The sequence below is a fragment of the Sturnus vulgaris genome, chromosome 28 (assembly GCF_052056855.1).
Source record: "Sturnus vulgaris isolate bStuVul1 chromosome 28, bStuVul1.hap1, whole genome shotgun sequence".
Lineage (NCBI taxonomy): Eukaryota > Metazoa > Chordata > Aves > Passeriformes > Sturnidae > Sturnus > Sturnus vulgaris.
The window spans coordinates 4,762,323-4,782,011 of record NC_142270.1 but is presented as its reverse complement, the minus strand read 5'-3'; the positions used below and the strand labels follow the sequence as shown (position 1 = coordinate 4,782,011).

Here is a 19,689-nt window from a genome sequence, read left to right as displayed (position 1 = left end):
AATTCTTTAGGAAATATCCAATATTTTCTCCCTCCCTCCCAGCTTTTTGCTGGATTTTTTCCACGGCACCTCACCCTCCCCAGGCCGTTTTGGAGCTGCTGAAAGGAAGGATTATTCCCTATTTATCCACCATTTCTTCACTATTTATTCACTATTTATTCAGCATTTCTCCTGGGCAGAGCAGCCCCGGGGGGATCAATCTTCACCTTCCTCTTCTCACCTGCTCCAAACCTCTCTGGGGCCCCGGCCAAAAGCAAATAAAATCATTAAAAAAAAAATTAAAATTGAAATAAAGGTGATGGATGGATTTGATCCGCAGCTCCAAAGGAGTTTTTGGAGGGTTCAGCTTCCTGCAGGCGATGAGAAATTGATTTTTGTTTGGCAAACCTGGGAGCAGGTGGAAAAGAAAACAGGAGGAAATCCTGGTTTTCCTCTTCCCAAAAATGGGATTATGGAGGTGGCTGAGAGGGAAACAAAGCTCAGGGGAGGATGCTCCCAGGGGGTTGGAGCTGCTGAATTCTGGGAATAAAAAGCCCCAAAATTAACAATATTTAGGGCTGGAATTCCAGCAGGATTTTTTTTTATCTCCTCGTGCTCCAGTGACCCAACTGTGGCAACATTTCCCACCTGGATCCTGCATTGGGAAACAGCGAAGAAAACACCTTAAAAAAAAGTTTTTAATTTTTTTTTTTTTTTATGCAAAATAACAAACAAAAAGCAGATTAAGAACTGGAAAAGTTCCTCATCCTCCCTTGAATAATTCTGTGCGTTTGTGGCAGGTGAGGTGGCAGATCTGGGTAAAATCAAGAATTTTGGGGTCACAGACTGGGCTAAAAATAAGGATTTGGGGTCACACATCAGGGTAAAATAAAGAATTTTGGAGTCACAGAGCGGGGTAAAATCAAGGATTTTGGGGTCACAAATCAGGTTAAAATACAGAATTTTGGGGTCACAGATTGGGCTAAAATGCGGGATTTTAGCTGAGAATTTCTGGCCCCTCTGCAGAGCATTTTGACACCTGCAGAGCTCGGCACAAAACACTTTCCCTGCTCCCCGGAGCTGTGTAAAGGAATTAAACCCCGTGGCCAAACACAAATATTTTGATTCCTTTTGTGGCCGAATGTGGCAGAATCAGCCGGGGAAGGAGTGGCCGGAAAAAATTTTTCCCTCCTGGAAGCGTCCAAGACAAACAGGGAGGGAACGGGAGAGGGAAGGGGCGAGGTGGGAAAGGTGAGATGTTTGTGTTCGTGCTCATTAACCCTGAAAGAAAAGCGGTGTTTGAGCAGAAAAACGAGATAAAGATCGGATGTGGAGAGCGAACCCAGCCCAGATCCTGGATTAATCCTGGATTAATCCCGGATTAATTGATGGGAAGGCGAGGGTTGGGATTGGAGCAGGGAATTCGGGGCTGCTCCGTCCCTGGAAGGGTCCAAGGTTGGGTTGGAGCAGCCTGGGATGAAGGGAAAGCATCCCTGAAAATGTCACTCGGGAATTCTTCCCCTCCCTGGGAACGGGATCTGATCCTGGGGAATGGGATCCGATCCTGGGGAATGGGATCTGATCCTGGGGAACGGGATCTGATCCTGGGGAATGGGATCTGATCCTGGGAATGAGATCCTGTAAGGAGAAAAATTGATCCTGTCCTGGGAATGAGATCCTGTCCTGTCCTGGGGAATGGGATCTGATCCTGGGGAATGGGATCCTGTCAGGAGAAAAATTGATCCTGTCCTGGGGAATGGGATCCTGGCCTGGGGAATCCCATTCCCAGGACAGGATGCAGGGAATGGGATCTTGTCCTGGGAATGGGATCCTGTCCTAGGAAAGGGGATCTGATTCAGGGAATGGGATCCTGTCAGGAGAAAAATGGATCCTGTCCTGGGGAATCCCATTCCCTGAACCAGATCCCATTCCCAGGACAGGATCCAGGGAATGGGATCATGCCCTGGGAACGGGATCCTGCCCTGGGAATGGGATCCTGTCCTGGGAATGGGATCCTGTCCTGGGAACGGGATCCCATGGTGCTGAAGGGTTAAAATCCGGTCTCTTCCATTCCCACATTCCAGGATTCCTCCCTTCACCCCTCAAGCCCGGAGTTCTTACAACCATGATTTCATTTCCCCTCCTCTTCTCCACCTGTTTTATCCCTCCCGACCTGCAGGAAAAGCTGCACCTGGGAATTCTGTCACGCTCAGACCTTCCCCAGGACGGGATCCCATTCCCATTTCTCCTCCTTTGAGATCCTGCTCCAGGATCCGCAGGAGTTCTGGGAGATTCAAACCATTCCATGGAAATCCAAACCGTGCTGGAAAATCTGGGAATATCCCTCTGGAAGCTCCGTGTGGGAAGGCAGCGCTGGAGGGGATGTGTGGACCTTGCCCTGAGGTTTTACCACTTTTTTTTTTTTTTTTTTTTAAATCTATCTCTCCCAAAAACCTCTGGATAAGAAGAATTCCTGGGAATAATTCCTGGGAATACCGTGCGTGGCAGCTGCCTCTTGGAAATCCTGGAATTAGCGCTGGGAAAAGCCCTCGGTGGGAACAGAACTGGGAGGATCCTCCCCCGGCTCCAGAGGGAAAATCCCGGCAGTGTCCCTCGTGTCCTCGCTGTCCCCGGCAGCTCCCGGAGCCACAACTCCCCCGGGTGGGATCCAAGCGGGAAAAAAAAAATGGGAATTTCAATGGGAATGTTCTGACTGTGAAAGCCCCAGCACGGTGGGAATGTTTGGGTGGGAAACATTCCTGGCTCCTCAGGCGGAATTTTGGTGGAAGCGGAGCGGGGTCCTGGGTCCCTTCCTTGATTTCCACCCCTTTTTCCCCTGATAATTCCCACTATTATTCCCTAATAATTCCCACTATTATTCCCTGGACATTAAGTTGGACATCCCAAAGGGTTCCTCCTCATTCCCAAGAGTTCCCTGCTCTCCTCCTGGAGGATTCTCCCAAATCCCCAAAGATTCCTCATTCCCAAAATTCCCCGTTATCCTCCTGGAGGATTTCCCCAAATCCCAAAAGATTCCTCATTTCCAAGAGTTCCCTGCTCTCCTCCTGGAGGATTTCCCCAAATCCCCAAAGATTCCTCATTCCCGGGAGTTCCCCGCTCTCCTGGAGGATTTCCCCAAATCCCCAAAGATTCCTCATTCCCGAGAGTTCCCCGTTCTCCTCCTGGAGGATTCTCCCAAATCCCCAAAGATTCCTCATTCCCGAGAGTTCCCCGCTCTCCTGGAGGATTTTCCCGCTGCAGCCCCAGGGTTGTCCTTGCCCTTCCCACCCCTCTCCCCAAACCCTACAAACCCTCCAACCCGAGCTTTCCTTGGCTCCAATCCCTGGATTTCTGCCAGGAGCGCGGTTCAGGCCATGCAAATGTTGCTCAGCAGTTCCATTATCCACGGGCACCTCCTCCCCTCCCTCTCGGATTTTATTTTATTTTTTTTTTTAAGGATTTTTTTTATCCTTTAAAGAAATGATTTAACCCCCAGCAGAGCCAACGTTGTGCGAGCACCAACCCCGGGATAATCCTGATGGATTTAAAGGATGTTTTCCCTTCCCACGTGGCACAAACAGGAATTCTGCTCCCTCAGGGCTGATGGAACCCTCCTGGCTCCGGGGTCAGCTGTGGGATTTTTCCAGTCCCCATTCATCAAGGCGATTTTTATCCCCTGGGAATGATTGATGCCTTCAAGGCTTTGGTTATCAAACAGCTCAGCCCGGTTTTTTTATTTGTCTTGATGTTTTGCGCTTGGAAAATAAAAGGAAAACCGACTGGAATTGGGATTTATGTCCATAAAAACCCCCTCGGGGTGGGAGGGCTGAGGCAGCCGAGGGATTTCTCCAGGCAGAGCTGGGATGGACCCGGAGCTGCTGCCTCAGTCCCAGTTCTTGGGGCTGCTGGGACACTCGGGGTCACTCACAGGGATGGAAAGAACCCCAAACCCGGGATAAAAACCCCAAACCCGGGATAAAAACCCCAAAACCCGGGATAAAAGCCCCAAAACCCGGGATAAAAACCACCAACCCCATGACAAAAACCCCAAACTGGGATAAAAACCCCAAACCTGGGAAAAACATCCCAAACCCGGGATCAAAACCCCAAACCTGGGATAAAAACCCCAAAACCCGGGATAAAAACCCCAAACCTGGGATTAAACACCCCAAATCTGGGATAAAAACCCCAAAACCAAAACGTTCTTAGCACAGACCCTGCAGCCTTTATTCCAAAGGATCCCAGAGCATCAGCAGAGGGAACAGGGATAAAAACAGGGATAAATCAGGATAAAATCCGGATAAAATCAGGGATAAATCAGAGATGAAACCAGGGACAAATCAGGATAAAAACAGGGATAAATCAGGATAAAATCAGGATAAAACCAGGGATAAATCAGGGATAAATCAGGGATAAAACCAGAACTGTTCAGCCCAGTGGGGTTCGGGGGAGCTCTCGAGGACGAGATTTGGGCTTGGAAAATCCCTGCAGGGAAAACCCCAACTGTGACAGTGACATTTCCCAAAGAAACATCCAAGAAATTCAGTTTAGGACTCATTTTTAGTTTAGATCTCAATTTTAGGTTCGATTTTATTTCCAGTTCAGATCCCATTTCTAGTTTAGATTTGTCAGTTTAGATTTATTTTCCACTCCAGACCCCATTTCCAGTTTAGATCCCATTTCCAGTCCAGACCCCATTTCTAGTTTAGACTGAATTGTCAGTTCAGATTTTTTTTCCAGTTCAGATTTATTTTCCAGCTCAGATCCCATTTCCAGTTCAATCTCCTTTTCCCAGTCCATCCCAGTGGAACATTCATTCCCATCCCAGTGGGAGCAGTGCAGGATGCTCCCAGCTCTTTTCCTGCATTTTTAGTTTAAATTCCATGTCTGTGCCTGGATTCCAGCAGCATCCCGAGGGTTTGGGAGTGAAATCTGTGGGATTTTGGCAGGAGGTGCCCTCGGAGGGGGGATGGCAATTCCCAGCTTTGAGGTCAATAAAGGGATTTTTGTGGATAAGAGCAGGGATGGGAACATTTTGCAACAGTGCAGAGATGTCCTTCCCTCCTGGAATCCGGGATGCTCGGGGGATACCCGGCCCTGGGAGGGGGAGCTGGGACAAAATCCGAGCTGGAGATAAAAAAAAAAAGTTACTTTGAGACAATTCCCAAAGCCACAGCTCGGCCTCCAGAGCAGAGAAATTCTGATAATGTGAGAGAAATTGGCAACTCCTCTATTTGAGTGTCCTCTGCTCCCTCTCCTCCCTTCCCTGGAATTTTGCCCCTGGAATTTTTGCCTCCTCTGCCTGGGAGCTCAAAGAGATTCACAAGGCAAAAGAGAAATTTTAAAAAAAAAGAAAAATCCAGTGGGAAAGAGGAAAATCCAGGCAGTTCTTTCCCATTTTTTTATTGTCTGTGTTTCCAGGAGGGAATGGGAGCAGAGGAACATCCCCGGAACTTCCCAGGGAAAGAATTAAAATCCGTGGATTTGAATCCCAGCAGAGCTTTGCTGAGTTACTGCAGCTGAGAAAATGCATTTCCAGCTGAGAAAAACCATGAAAATGAATTGAAGGAAATATTCAGGAAATATTGAAGGAAATATTCCTTTATATCCAGTGTTAATGGTATTTTCCATCTAAAAAAAGGAAACTATAAAGGAAATCTCCTTTATTCCCACTCTTTCCCCATGGAATTGATGACACTTTAAATGTAATTAACTCTAAAAAAAATTAATTTTTTGCTATTCTGTAAGTGCAAATAAGATTTTTTTTTTTCCTTAAAAACGACTTGTTGGAATCACCCTGTTGCTATCCTGGGAATTACGCTGATCCATGAAATTTTGGATGATTTAGGTTGGAAAAATTGGGCTCCAACCTCGAAATTCCACCTGCAGGAGGGATTTGCTGCCCTGCGAGTCCAACCCTGGAGCTGCTGCTGCTGCTTTAAGAATTGTCCCCACACCCGGATATGCAAAACTCGTCTGTCACTGCCCCATTGTCCCTGCCGGGGTGGCATCCAGGGCACCTCCGGGATTTGGGCACTTCCAGCGATGGAGCAGCCACAGGAATTCCCAGAGTATTGGAATAAAACGCTGGATTAAGTGGAATTAAAATATTGGGTTGGGGTTTTTGGGGTTTTTTTTGGTTATTTCAGTGTTAGTGGCCACAGAGGTTTGTGCTGCCACTGCAAATCCAGCCCCAAATCAGCTCTAGGAAGAGCAGCACAAGAGTTAAAACATCACAAATTTAGGGGGAAAATGAGATTTTTCCACCTAAAAATGCAATTTCTACCAGGAGGGGCTGCAGCCACTCAAGAATGCCCAAGCCCCATCCTGGTAGAAATTGCATTTTTAGGTGGAAAATCTCATTTTCCTCCCTAAATTTGGGGTGTTTTAACTCTGTTAAAACAGTTCAATCCAATCCTGGATTCGTGCAATTCCAGGGATGGGACAGCCACAGATTCCCTGGGAATTCCCAGAGCACTGCAATTAAATGAATTAAAATACTGTTACAATTTGGGGCTTTTTCTTTGGTTATTTCAATATTAGTGAGGAGAGAATTTTATGCTGCCACTACAAAACGCTGCCACTGAAATTAAGGAAATTAAGGAAATTAATCCAGCTGCCACTGGATTTAAGGAAAAATCAGATCTTTTCCAGCTAAAAAAAGCAATTTCTACCAGGCCTGGATTTGAGCATTTCCAGGGATGGGACAACCACAGATTCCCTGGGAATTCCCAGACCATTGCAATAAAATGAATTAAAATACTGTTAAAATTTGGGGTTTTTTCTTTGGTTATCTCAATGTTAGTGATGAATTTTATGCCGCCACTACAAAACGCTGTCACTAAAATCCCTCCCCTTGTGAATTGAAGGAAAAATAAAATTTTTCAGATATTTTCCAATTTTCCACCCAAAAAAAAAAGAAAAAAAGCAATTTCTACCAGGAAGGGCTCCAGGAATTGACGTAGTACAGGCAGGGCAGGTAGGGCCAGGCACCCCTGAGCGCCAGCAGCGACATTCCCGGGAATTCTGGCGCTTCCTGACGCGAGTCCCAGCGGCTCATCCCGGCCACCACCTGTTTCCTCTTGGTCTTGTACCTCCTGTTCTGGAACCAGATCTTCACCTGGGTCTCGGTGAGCTGCAGGTGCCGGGCCAGGTGAGCTCTCTCCGGGGCTGACAGGTATTTCTGGTGGCTGAATTTCCGCTCCAGTTCGATCACCTGGCTGTGGGAAAAGGCGGCTCGGGAGCGTTTGCCCTGCCTGGGGGCCCGCGGGGCCATGGCGCGCACGGGGGGGGCGCAGTCGGGCAGGAGCGTCTCCACCGGCATGTCTGGGAAGGGAAAAATTGGGAATGAACAGCCAGGGAAAATTCCAAAGGGATTTGGGGCTGTTCGGGCTCAGCCCCGGATCCATTCCCTGATCCATCCCTGATCTATTCTCGATCCATTCCCTGATTATTCCTGATCCATCCCTGATCTATTCTCTATCTGTTCCTGATCCATTCCCTGATCAATCCCTGATCTATTCCTGATCCATTCCCTGATCCATTCCCTCATCTATTCTCTATCCATTCCCTATCCATTCCCTATCCATTCCTGATCCATTTCCCTTCCAAGCATGGCCATTCCTAATCCATTCCTGATCCATTCCTAATCCATTCCTGATCCGTTCCCAATCAATTCCCAACCCATTCCTGATCCATCCCTGACCCAAGCACAGCCATTCCTGATCCATTCCTGATCCAAACAGAAACTGTCCTGATCTATTCCTCGAACCAAGCACAGCCATTGCTGATCCATTCCTGATCCATTCCCAATCAATTCCCGATCCATCCCTGACCCAAGCACAGCCATTCCTGATCCATTCCTGATCCATTCCTGATCCATTCCCTGTCCCAAGCACAGACATTCCCCATCCATTCCTGATCCATTCCCTGATCTATTCTCTATCCATTCCCGATTCATTCCCAATCAATTCCTGATCCATTCCCTGATCTATTCCCAATCCTTTCCCAATCCATTCCCGGTCTATTCCCGATCCATTCCCTGTCCCGGGCACAGCCATTCCCGCTCCCCTCCGCAGCCAGCAGCTCCCCCGTTACCTGTGTCGGGTCCCTGGGGTATCCCCGCGGCTCCCGGGGATCGGGGACCCCCGGGAGGGACCCCCGGGGCTGGGCTGGCCCCGCTCCCCTCCTCCTCATTCCCTCTGCTCCCTCCGCGCTCGGGCCCGTCCCAGAGGATGTCCTGGATGAGGAAGGACGTGCGGGGCCGGGAGGGGACGGGCCGGGGGTGCGGGGCTGCCCCGGGGGTGCCGCTCATGGCCGGGGGGGCGGGGACCGAGTGGTGTCCCGGTCCCGATCCCGGTCCCGATCCCGATCCTGGTCCCGATCCCGATCCTGGTCCCGATCCCGATCCTGATCCCAATCGCGGTCCCGGTTCCAGTCCCGGTCCCGGTGCCGGTGCCGGTCGCTCCCCGCCGCTCATCCCCGGCTCCTGCCGCTGTCCCGGGGCTCGCTGCATCCCCGCCCGGCCCTGCCCCGCATTTATCCGCCCGCAGCCAAACCTCCCGGGGCTGATTGGAGAGCCGGGCACGGTCTACGCCCTTCGCCCGTGCCCCGGCTCCCGCTGCCTTTGGGGCCGCTGCTTCTCCCTCCTGCCCAGCGCTCCCCTCCCCGTGAATCCGGGGGGTCCCGGCCGCCCCTCAGCGCCTCCCTGCTCACAAATCCCTCCCGGCTTTGAAGATAAAAATGGGAATTTTGGGGTCAAAATGCGTCCACGCTGGGGTTTTTTTGGGGTTTTTTTTGGAGAGCATCCTTGGAGGATGTTGTGCATCCATCGCCCCCCACAATCCCAACTCTGCTTCCCCTCCCTCACGGCAATGATTTCCAGCCCGGAGCTCTTTGGGAAAACGCCGCTTTCAGCGGGAAAAGTGGAGAAATAAAAGGGTTGGGTGTTTTTTTAAAATGTATTTTGAGGGTTTTCCTCGAACGCCTCCACTTTGATGCACTCTGAGCGTGTCGGAAAAAAGGGGAAAATGTCACAGATATTTTATCAGCTTTGCAAAGCCGCTCCAACCAGAGCCAGGGATTGCAGCTCCAGAGGCGAATCCTGGCATGGAAAAGGCTGAAAGTTTAAGCCTGAACCTCAGACTAATTCCTCGGTTCATTTAAGAAGCCTGAACACCTTTTACAACAAAATCCTGGGCACCCAAAAGGAGCAAAACCTTCCCAAATCCGAGAAAAAACACGAGTGGAGCTGCCTGCTCTGGCAGATTCTTTCCTGAGGATTTTATTTATTTGTGGTTGTTCTCCGAGAATTCCTGTTTGGAAAACAGCCTCGGAACCCCCCAGGTGTGGGGAACACTGGATTTAAAAATTCACCTTGTCCCATCCCAAGGCAAATCCATGTCCTGGGGAAGATCCGGTGGGATGGGGATGAGCAGAATCTCCGGGAATTGCGGGCAGTTTATATTTAAATAAATCTCTAAATCTCTAAATGTGAATTTATCAGTGACCTCCTCCAGCTCTGCTGTCTCCAAACTCCTTTTCCTGCTGGAATATCAGCACTGATCTCCGCTTTTATTCCCAAACCCTTCGCCCAAACCCAGCCCCTTCAGCCGCAAAGCCCAGGCGCGGTTTTTGGCTTTTTTTTTTTTTTTTTTTTTTTTTTTTTACACTTAAAAAGGGAAACAAAAGATTTCCCTCAAATCCCCTGCGGACTTTGTTGATTTTATAGGAGGTGTTTGGTTACAACCGCGAGCCGGTTCTGCAAACGCGCCCCAAACTCGGCTTTTCCAGCCCCTTTTTCCTTCTTCAGCCTCTGGTTTGGGAATTAATCCCCCAGAACCCACGGAATGCCCCGAAAAACTCGGGAGCTCCAAAGGCTCAGCCTTGTTTTAGGCGGAGAAAGGGAGTTTGGGAAGAGTTATGAAGAAATTGGGAATATCCTGAGCTGGAAGGGACCCACAGGGATCATCGAGTCCAAATCCCGGCCCTGCCCTGGACAATCCCAAAAATCCCCAAAATCCCCAAAATCCCGTCCCTGAGGGCTCCGGGTTTCGCGATTCCCATTTCCAGGTTTTTTTTTCCCGAGGGAAGCAATTTCCTTCCTTGATTTCTGCCTTTATTTGGGGGAAATTTCCTGGGATTTGCCCTCAGTTTGTTGCTGAACCTCCAAGGAAAATTCTCGGTGTTTTTCGGGATTCCAGGAGTGGGAACCCAGAGCTTTTCCCAGCAACAGCAGCAGGGCAGGGAAAGGGGAATTAATTCCAAGGGAAGTTTTGGGAAGTTTTGGGAAGGGAAAGGAAGGGAAGTTTTGGGAAGCAAAGTTTTGGGAAGGAAAGTTTTGGGAAGGGAAGTTTTGGGAAGTTTTGGGAAGTTTTGGGAAGTTTTGGGAAGTTTTGGGAAGTTTTGGGAAGTTTTGGGAAGGGAAGGGAAGGGGCCGCGTCCCCGAAGCCTGGAAGCCGCAGGATGAGGAGCGACCTCTGTCCCTGCCGGGGATTCTCCGGGGTCAGGAATGTCCCATTTGGGAAGTGGGATCACAGATAAAAGCTTTAATTACCGCCCGCAAGGCTTTTCCCAAATGCTGCAGGATAAGGAGCTGTCGGGAACGGAGTGGGAAGAGGGAGGAACAAAACTTCGGAAGGGTTAAACCTTGGGAATTCATCAACTTGGACTGCAAGGTGATTTTTGCCTGGATTATTAGGATTTGATTCGATTTTTATTTTTATTTGGCTCAGGTTTGGATGCTCGGGTGCAAATTGCGGATGTGAAAATTCAAAATACAAAGTGAGAAAGGGCAAGAGAGCAAATACACGATTTCATTGATTTGTTTTTATTTGCAAATAATAATAATAATAGTACCAATAATATTAATAATAAAGGCAGAGATGGATACCTGTGCTGGGAGTGATTAGGAAAAACAAACCAGAAATAAATCTAGAAATTATAGGAACTCAAAGCATTAAATATTGTCCATGTACAAAAGCACAGGCGTGTGCACGGCCCCTGTTTTCCAGTTATCCCGAGAAAGGAAAATCAATGTCCTGGTGACATCCTGGGGCAGCAAATCCCTTGGGAGCAGGAAGGGCTAGGCTCCAAATTACTGCGTTTAATAATAAATAATTTATAATTACTGGGCGCCCGAAGTCTCAGCGCTGTGGTGGCAGCGCCTCCTCCTCTCTCTCTTCCCAGGGATGTTCTGGGACGGTTCCGCTGGCAGAAATCCTTTGGATTTGGCTCCCTGATCCTCCTCTCTCCTCACCTCCAGCTCATTCCCGCAGCCACAGCCGGGGGTTGGCGCTGGCCACCCCCGGGGGTGACACTTGGGGACATCCCGGGGCATCCCCCTCCGCACCCCGCTCCAAAAACGCCGCCGGAGCAGCAGGAACCGTAGGAAAAACCACCTGGAATTGCAGAGGGAGGCGGGAAAGGCGCAGAACCCCCCAGGCAGGGTTTGCCATCGCGCACCAGCACCGGCACGGCCACGGTGCGCGGGGACAGCGCGGGGACAGCGGCGCTGCGCTCCTGCCGCTGCCTCTTGCTCTTGTAGCGCCGGTTCTGGAACCAGATCTTCACCTGCGTGGGGCTGAGCTGCAGCTGAGCCGCCAGCTGCTCCCTCTCCTGTCCCGACAGGTATTTCTGCCGCTGGAAACGCCGCTCCAGCTCCAGCACCTGAGCCTGAGAGAACAGAACGCGCGGTTTCCTCCGCGGCCGCGCCTCCCTGCGCTTCTCCTCCGCCTCAAAGGACAGCAGAGATTTTCCTGCAGGGAGGGAAATAAAGCGAAGTCAAAGCCAAATCCAGCTCTGCTCGCAGCCAGAGGAGGGATCAAATCGGGAATGGCACCCGTTGGGGATAGGGTGGGGTAGAGCTGACAGTTCATGAAGTTAAAGGTTGATATTTGGGAAATTTAATATGAATTTTCCCGTGGTATTTATTGAGAGTTCAATACATTTATTTATTTATTTATTTATGTATTTATTTATTTTAAGAATTAGGCCGTTACACCAATTCTGGATATACTAAAACCTCTTCTTTTTCTCCTCCTAATGGCACCTCTGATGTTTACTTTTTTATTTTTGAAGAATTAGGCCGTTACACCAATTCTGGATAAAATAAAACCTCCTTTCCCCCCCCCCCCCCTCCTAAAGACGCCTCGGATGTTTTGGGGCTGCCACCGCTGTCCGAGGGACACAAAGAAAGGCGGGCACAGAGCAGGTTCGAGTATTCCAGAGCCCAAATCCCCTTTCCCCAGCACCCTGCCCCGCAGGGATGGAATCCAGAACTCCTGCAGGATTTGCCACCAGCTCCAGGAAAGGAGAATCCCAGATTTCTCGGAATTTCGGGCAAAACAACCCCCCCCCCAAAAAAAAACAACCCGAAGGGGTTGGGAGCGGAGGAGAAAAATTGTTGTGTCTGAGAGGTGTTGATGGTTTGGGGGATTTCTGATTTGCTGGGATTTCTGATTTGCTGGGATTTTTATTTGCTGGGATTTTGTGCTGCACAGGAGCGGCCGGGATCAGGTCCAGCTCCGGCTGGGTTGCGCTTGGATACCCGAGCAGGCAGAGCAGGGAATTCGGGAATTCCAGGGGATGCCGGAAGGCTCTGGATGAGGATGTGAAGGGCACAGAACCCTCCCCGAGCTCGCCTCTCCCTCCCCACCTCTCCCCATCCCTATCCCAGTTCTCCCGCTCTGCTCCCGCTGCTTTCCGCCTTTCCCCGCTCGGCGGAACAGGAGCAGAGGGAACTTTTTGGGATTTTAGCTGCGGGAAGAAGCGGGAGAGCCCCAATGAACATTTTGGGATTTTAGCTGCGGGAAGAAGCGGGAGAGCCCCAATGAACATTTTGGGATTTTAGCTGCGGGAAGAAGCGGGAGAGCCCCAATCCCCCCTCGGGGCTGCTGCTGTCCCCAGCAGGGCCAATCCTGAGCGCGACACGGGGGTGACATCGAAAGCGGTGCCGATGGGTGACTTAGGGCAGGAAAAATATCCCAATATCCCAAATCCACCCCCAGCTCCACCCGCTCCCCCCCCCCAGACCACCCCGTTCCCCCGAGGGCAGCCGGAGCTGCGGGGATGCGCGGGGGATGCGCGAAAAATGCCCCAAACAACCCCAAAAATAAACCAAACCACAGGGGGGAAAAAAAAGGAGTGGAGGGGAAAGGGAAAAAAGGAGGAAGCGGGACCGGCGAGGCTGCCCTCGGGATCCGCGCCGGGGGGAACGAAAGCGGCTCCGCGGGGTCCCCCCGGTGCTTCCCCCGCACTTACGCGGCCGCGGCTCGTCCTGCCCGCCGGGGCTGCGGGGGGCTCGGGGCGCGGGGGCGGCGCGGGGACCCCCGGGCACCTCCGGCCGCTGCAGGTTGAGGATGTCCCGCACCGAGAAGGGCGTGGGCAGCATCCTGGGGGTGCGGGGGGTGCCACAGGCACCGAGCGCTGCCAGCTCCGACCCTCCCGTCACCGCCGGGCTACGAAACACCCGCGGCTCGGGGAGGAGGGGAGGGGGTTCCCGGGGGTCCTGGGGGGGAGCAGGGGAAGGATGGACAATCCCAGGAGAGCTCTCCCGGGAGAGAGGGAGGAAGGAGCAGCCCCTTCCCCGCGTGTTTCCAAAACAAGGGAAGAGGGAAGGAGCGGAGGGAGGGGGGCAGGGGGTGCGGGGCTTTGGGGCTGAGCCGCAATAAAACAAATCGAGTCCATTTGAGCTCCATTAGGGTCACATTAGCGAGCGGCTCCGCCAGATAAGCGCTGATAAGGAGCGCAGACCACCAAGCTCCTGCGGGAGGGGAGGGGACGCGGCGACACGGACGTGGGGACAGCTCCGGGCTCCAGTTCCCTCCCAGTTCCCTCCCAGTTCCCTCCCAGTTTGTCCCAGTGCTTCCCAGAGCTGGCAGAGCCTTGCCAGGGCGTGGAGAGGGAGCGGGGCAGGGCACCCCCATGAATTTGGGCAGCGGGGTCCTGGTAGCCCCCAGGGGATGCTGGGGAGCCCCTCGGGCCGTGGGGTGATGCTGGGCCTTATCTGAGCTTCAATTAAAATTCCTGGCCGGGCTCGGGGCTGGTGTTCGCTGATAGCCCTGACAGAGCCGAGCTCGCCGTGTCTGGGCTGGGCCGGTGGCCCCCGCCCCACCGAGAGGGACAAACGGGCCCGGGAGGGGAGGCTGAATAAATAAACTGCCCCAAAACAGGCGAGGAAGTGAGGGAATGCAAAGGAAGGCAAATAAAATAAATACAGTGGCTCGGGGAGAAAAGTGCTCGGAGCCCCCTCAAGGGTCGGTTCCAATTCCCGGGAATCAGCCGGGCTCGTTCCCAGCCCCTGGGCGCTGGCTTTGGTTTTCACATCCCTGCTCGTGGGGTTTTATTAAAGGATTTTCCAGCCCAAGCCTTTCTGGGATTCCATGAATCTCAGTTTCCAGTGGGAATTGTCACGGGGGAATCACCGAGCTCAGCTCCCCGCGGGGGATTTCAGGCTCAGCATCCCCTCAGCAATTCCTGAATCCGTTTGGTGGGGGAAGCCCAGGCCCTGCTCGGGAGTTTCTCTCTCCTTACACTCTCCTCTGAGATGCCCTTTTCCCCCTTTTTCCATTTTCCCCCCTCAATTTTTGTCCTTTTTTCTTCTTTATATTTTTTTTTTTGCTTCATTTTGCCTTTTTTGCATTTTTTTGTCCCCGTTTTTTTCTTTTTTTTGCATTTTTTCCCTTTTAATTATTTTTGCTATTCCTCTCTCTCTCTGTCTCTCATTTTACCTATTTATACCATTTTCTTTGCCATTTTTTTGCCGATTTTTGCCGGTTTTGTACCATTGCACTTGCAGCCCACCTCCCCAAACCTCCCAATCCCACAGAGAGCAACGAGGCTGCATCTCCCTCACCCATCCCGCGCTGGTTCCTCCTCCCTTTCCAGCCCTTCCCGTGCTCCCTTCCCTCAATTCCCCCTCTCCAAATCCCCCCACAATTCCAGAGCCGTGTCCCACTCGCACCTTTCCCCTTTTCCCGGTGCCCTGCGGGATTCACGGCCACGTCTGGCCGCTTTGTTTGGTAATTTTACACCTCGGCTCCAAGCGGCCGGCGCCAAGGTGAAATGCTTGGCTGCGATGGAGACGAGCAGGGAGGAATTGGGGGAAGCGGCTCCATCCGGCCCTGGTGACTCCGGGATTAATGCACGGACCCGGCTTTGGCTCTCGGCACCCGCGGGAACGCGCACGGGGCGGGTTGGGTGATGGGATAAATGGGATTTTCGGGACGGGATCGCTCCTGTCCGGCCCGAAAACTGAAGATATTTGGATTAAATCAACTTCTAAACCCAGAATTGCTTCGGTTTTGTCTCTCTGATAATTTTTGTCTCTCTTACGGATCACATCCAGCCCTCTCCTGCTGGCAGGCGGCTCTGGAGCATCCAGAGGCTCCTAAATCACCTCGCAGGTGCTCCCCAGCCAAAACCTGTTGCTGAGCTCCCTGGAGCTTTTTTGGGGGTTTTCCAAGTGGCATCCAGGGGGATCAGACCCTTCCCGAGGGGATCAGACTCTTCCCAAAGGGCTCAGACTCTTCCCAAGGGGCTCAGACCCTTCCTAAGGGGATCAGACTCTTCCCAAAGCTCTCAGACCCTTCCCAAATGCCATCCAGGGGACTCAGACCCTTCCCAAGGGGCTCAGACGCTTCCCAAAGCTCTCAGACCCTTCCCAAAGGGACTGAGACCCTTTCCAGGGGACTCAGACCCTTCCCAAAGGGCTCAGACCCTTCCCAGGGGACTCAGACCCTTCCCAAGAGCTTCCCAACCCTCTGACCCGGAGCATTTCTGGCCGGAGCTGCCCCCGGGGAATTTCTGGGAAGGAGCCTGAGCGGATCCATCACAAACAGCCGTAAATCACCGGCTCCCTCTGGCGCGGGGTTTAATCCTGTTAGGGCTCTCCGGGGCCATTACTGCTCTTTCTAACCAGGTTAGGTGAAACCGGGAGAAAGGAGCGCTCGGGACGGAGCGGGAGATTTCCATGGCAGCGGCACAATCGCAGCTCCCGCAGTATCCGATTTCGGGAGCTATCGCTGGGATGTATCAGGCGGACGAGCATCCGAAACCCTTGAAACTCGAACCCGCCTCTCAGGAGAGCCATCACCACCCGCAGCAATCCAGTCCTGCCAGATTTTGGGTTTTGAGCCGTCAAGAGTGAGGGAATAATGGGGATGTTGCCACTGGGGTGTTAGAAATGTGATGGGAATAAAGGGAGGTGGATGCACAGCTCAACTCCGAGGAGTTTGGGGATGCTCTGGTGCAGCTGAAATTAAACTTGGAAGGGTTTTCCACATCCTCTGCTTTTGCTCAGCTGCTTTCTCTCCTTTTCCATCAGCAAAATAAAAGAAAAAGTGGAGAAAATGTAGTGAGAAGGAGCAGCAGGGGGATGAGGGGAGATTCCCTCCCGGAGCTCTTTAATTAACATCAGGGAGGAAAAAGTAGAAAAAAATATTTTATTTCAGAATCCAGGAGATAAAAATATGAAATTTCAGTGCATTTTCACGGATAACCTGCTCTGCAGCTCTGGGGTGGAGCCACTCCTCTGCCCTGCTGGGGACATCGTGATGGACCCCAGGCTGGGCCAGGCTCTCTTCTCTTGTGTCCATTTAATCTCCTTTTCCTCCCAATTTTTTCCATTTTGAGCACTTCCCCGGTTCTCTCCATCACTGCTCTGCTCGACTGGGCGCTATCCCCATTTTAAAATTTATTATTCCTGGATTTTTTTAGGACCTGCTGGGATCAGGAGGATGAAGGGGACAGAGGTTTCTCAGCTGCGATTTCTGCTCCCGGCAGAGATTTCGGGCTCCGGGACTTCGGGATGGACTCAAAGCAGAGCCCAGGCTCGAATCATGAGCCAGCAGTGCCCTCTGCTTGGCCAGCCGGGACCTGCAGCTTCGCTTCCCCTCCGAATTCCCAAAAATTGAGGATTGGAAAAGTGGAAAAATCCCCCCCCCCGTGCCCCTCCAGCCTCGCGGCTAAAGAGCAGCGGGGCAGTGACGGCCGCGAGCAGGAATTGCTGATTTTTGGGGATTTGCTGTGTCAGATAAAATCCAGGCGGGGTTAAAAATGCTCTGGGTTATTTTTTAGGATTTTTTCGGTGAAGCCCCGTGAATATTTGGGGTCGGGGCTGGGCAGGAGCGGGGTGAGGGAAGGAAGGAAGGGGGAGATGCCAGGGAAGGAATCGGGGCTGCGGGGACACGGAGCCATCGGTCAGCAGATGGCACAAGAGCCGTGCTGAGATCCTGGGAAAAATAAAAAATAAAAAACGGGATAAAAGCCGAGCAGGTGACAGGCGCGGGTCCCTTCCAGCCTCTCCCGAGTCTCCCGGGGATTTCCGGCGGGATAAGGGCTTGGAGCATCCCAAATTCATGGTGGGAAAGGCACAAACTCGGTTCTGCCTTCTCAGACTGGGATGGAATTCCAAGGGAATCTGTGATTTCCCCATCCCTGGGAATGCTCAAGGCCAGGCTGGAGGGGCTGGGATGGAATTCCCAGAGATTTTCCCCATCCCTGGGAGTGTCCAAGGCCAGGCTGGAGCCCCCTGGGACAGTGGGAGGTGTCCCTGCCCTGGCAGGGGTGGCTCTGGGTGGGATTTAAGTCCCTCCCAACCCAAACCATTCCAGAATTCCACAATTCTGGGATTTCAATGCCGTGACAGAAGTGCTGGGATTTGCTTCCCACTCTGGAACTCCAGCCACATTTGTTGAGTTTGGGCTTTGTTTTGCTTTTGGGTTTATTTATTTTTTTTTAATGGGAGATTTATTTAGATTGAGGAAAGATCTCTTTGGATTCTGGCCCGAAAACGTAACTGAGGATATCTGGATTAAATAAACTCCTAAACCCAGAATTGCTTCATTTCTGTCTCTCTGATGTCATCCCACGCTGCAATCCCGGGCATGACCCTGCTTCAATCCAAACTCAGAATTCCCAGGGCAGGGGAAATTCCTCAGGAGTTATCAGCTCTTGCCTGGCTGAGATTTCCTATTTGTGCCTCTCCCCACCCTTCAAATCCATCACTGGGCTGGAAAATTTTCTGCATTTTTCCTCCAAGCCCAGCAGCCCATCCAGAGAGGAGCAGGGATTTGTTTTCCCAGCACAAAACCCCTCCAAGCCTGAAGGGAAAATAACCCTGATGGAAAAGCAATGGAACTGAGTGGAATTTTCTCCCAGTTTGAGAAAACAGGGAAGAGAATTCTCCATGAAATGATTTTTCCCTCGAAATAACCATGACCAGTGACCAGTTTGTGGGGTTTTTTTTTTGTTTTTGGACATGAAGATTCCATCCAGAGCAGGGGAGAGGCTGGAGAGGGAAACAGGGATGCACAGGAAACAGGGATCATCCTTTGGAGCCACAATCCCACTTTTCCTGGACTTTCACTCAGCTTAAAAATCGAAATCAAAGAAGGAAAATCGAAACAAACTCTGTGTGTGGGGGAATAATGCCATCCCCCATGAGCTCAGACTGGTTTGACTGGTTTTTCCAACTGCTCCTGGAATAAAACTCCCAGGTCTCTCTCAGGTATTTTGTGCCTGAGGTTCTCAAACCTCTCTGCTTGGGCCTGGGGGGTGACAGAAAACTTCTCTGATGTTCTTTCCAACACTGATTTTGGGATTTTTGGAGAGGAAAACCTTTGGAAATCCAGGTTTGTGCACCGAGGAAGGGCTGGCTCCTTGGAAAAGGTGGATTTATTGGGAAAAGTGACTTTTTGTGAGTCTGGAAGCAGAGAATGCCCCCTGTGATCTGCCCAGAAACACGGCAGGGGTGGGGCTGGAGGTTCTGGTCCTGTCCAACCCAACCCAGCCCAATCCATGGCTCCGTGATTTTCAGGGATTTCCAATTCCATGATGCCAAGGGTTGGAACTGGAATTTTTGGTCCAACCAAATCCAATCCATCCCAATCCATGGTTCTGTGGTTTTCAGGGATTTTCAGCCCTGTCATCCCAAGGGTTGGAGCTGAAGTTTCTGGTCCAACCCAACCCGACCCAATCCATGGCTCCGTGATTTTCTGGGATTTCCAACTCCATGATCCCAAGGTTTGGAGCTGGAGTTTCTGGGTCAACCCAACCCAATCCATCCTAATCCATGGTTCTATGGTTTCCAGGGATTTTCAACCCTATGATCCACTGGGTTGGAACTGGAGGTTCTGGTCCTGTCCAACCAAACCCATCCCATAATTCTGTGGTTTTCAGGGATTTCCAGCCCCATGATCCCAAGGGTTGGAGCTGGAATTTCTGGGCCAACCCAACCCAATCCATCCCAATCCATGGCTCTGTGGTTTTCAGGGATTTCCAACTCCATAATCCCAAGGTTTGGAGCTCGAGATTCCGGTCCTGTCCAACCCAACCCAATCCATGGTTCTGTGATTTTCAGGAATTTCCAGCCCTGTCATCCCCTCAATCCCTCAGATGAATTTCTGGCCTCTATTTTAGGCTGAAATTGATACAAATGCATCAAAATCTCCCTGGCCAATCCTCCCTCTTCATTCCTGCCTTTCCCTCTGCTCCTCCCGATGGGAATCACCTCCAGATCCAGACAACTCGACCTTTGATTTCTATTTTTAGCAACTCCACCTCTTTTATTTTTTGAACTCCTTCCCTATTCCCGCTCGGAGCAGCTGAATCACGACACCAAACACAATTCCTGCTTTTTGTGGGAATTTTTTTTTTTTGTCCTTCATTTCTGTGGGAGTTTTTTGTTTTTTTTTTTCTTCCCTTCTTTCT

The 19,689-nt window shown here is 51.4% G+C and overlaps 2 protein-coding genes across 2 annotated transcripts; both read right to left on the bottom strand.

Moving 5' to 3' along the window:
• Nucleotides 1-6,877: 6,877 nt before the first annotated feature.
• NKX3-1 (NK3 homeobox 1) lies at nt 6,878-8,309 on the bottom strand. The gene is made up of 2 exons (XM_088179871.1): nt 8,023-8,309; nt 6,878-7,362 (listed from the first exon to the last, which is right to left on the bottom strand). The coding sequence occupies exons 1-2, from the start codon at nt 8,291-8,293 to the stop codon at nt 6,914-6,916; spliced, it is 720 nt and encodes a 239-aa protein (XP_088035997.1). The 5' UTR covers nt 8,294-8,309; the 3' UTR covers nt 6,878-6,913.
• A 2,923-nt stretch (nt 8,310-11,232) lies between these two features.
• Nucleotides 11,233-13,369, bottom strand: NKX2-6 (NK2 homeobox 6). The gene is made up of 2 exons (XM_088179870.1): nt 13,240-13,369; nt 11,233-11,735 (listed from the first exon to the last, which is right to left on the bottom strand). The coding sequence occupies exons 1-2, from the start codon at nt 13,367-13,369 to the stop codon at nt 11,233-11,235; spliced, it is 633 nt and encodes a 210-aa protein (XP_088035996.1).
• Nucleotides 13,370-19,689: the final 6,320 nt, after the last annotated feature.

What these genes read in the sequence shown, in the direction of transcription:
- NKX3-1 (XM_088179871.1), bottom strand. Translation starts at nt 8,293, where the DNA reads ATGAGCGGCACCCCCGGGGCAGCCCCGCACCCCCGGCCCGTCCCCTCC. An exon ending in GGAATGGCTGTGCCCGGGAC is followed by an intron (nt 7,363 to 8,022) that starts AGGGAATGGATC and finishes GAGCCCGAACAG; the next exon opens with CCCCAAATCCCTTTGGAATT.
- NKX2-6 (XM_088179870.1), bottom strand. Translation starts at nt 13,369, where the DNA reads ATGCTGCCCACGCCCTTCTCGGTGCGGGACATCCTCAACCTGCAGCGG. An exon ending in GCAGGACGAGCCGCGGCCGC is followed by an intron (nt 11,736 to 13,239) that starts GTAAGTGCGGGG and finishes CCCTCCCTGCAG; the next exon opens with GAAAATCTCTGCTGTCCTTT.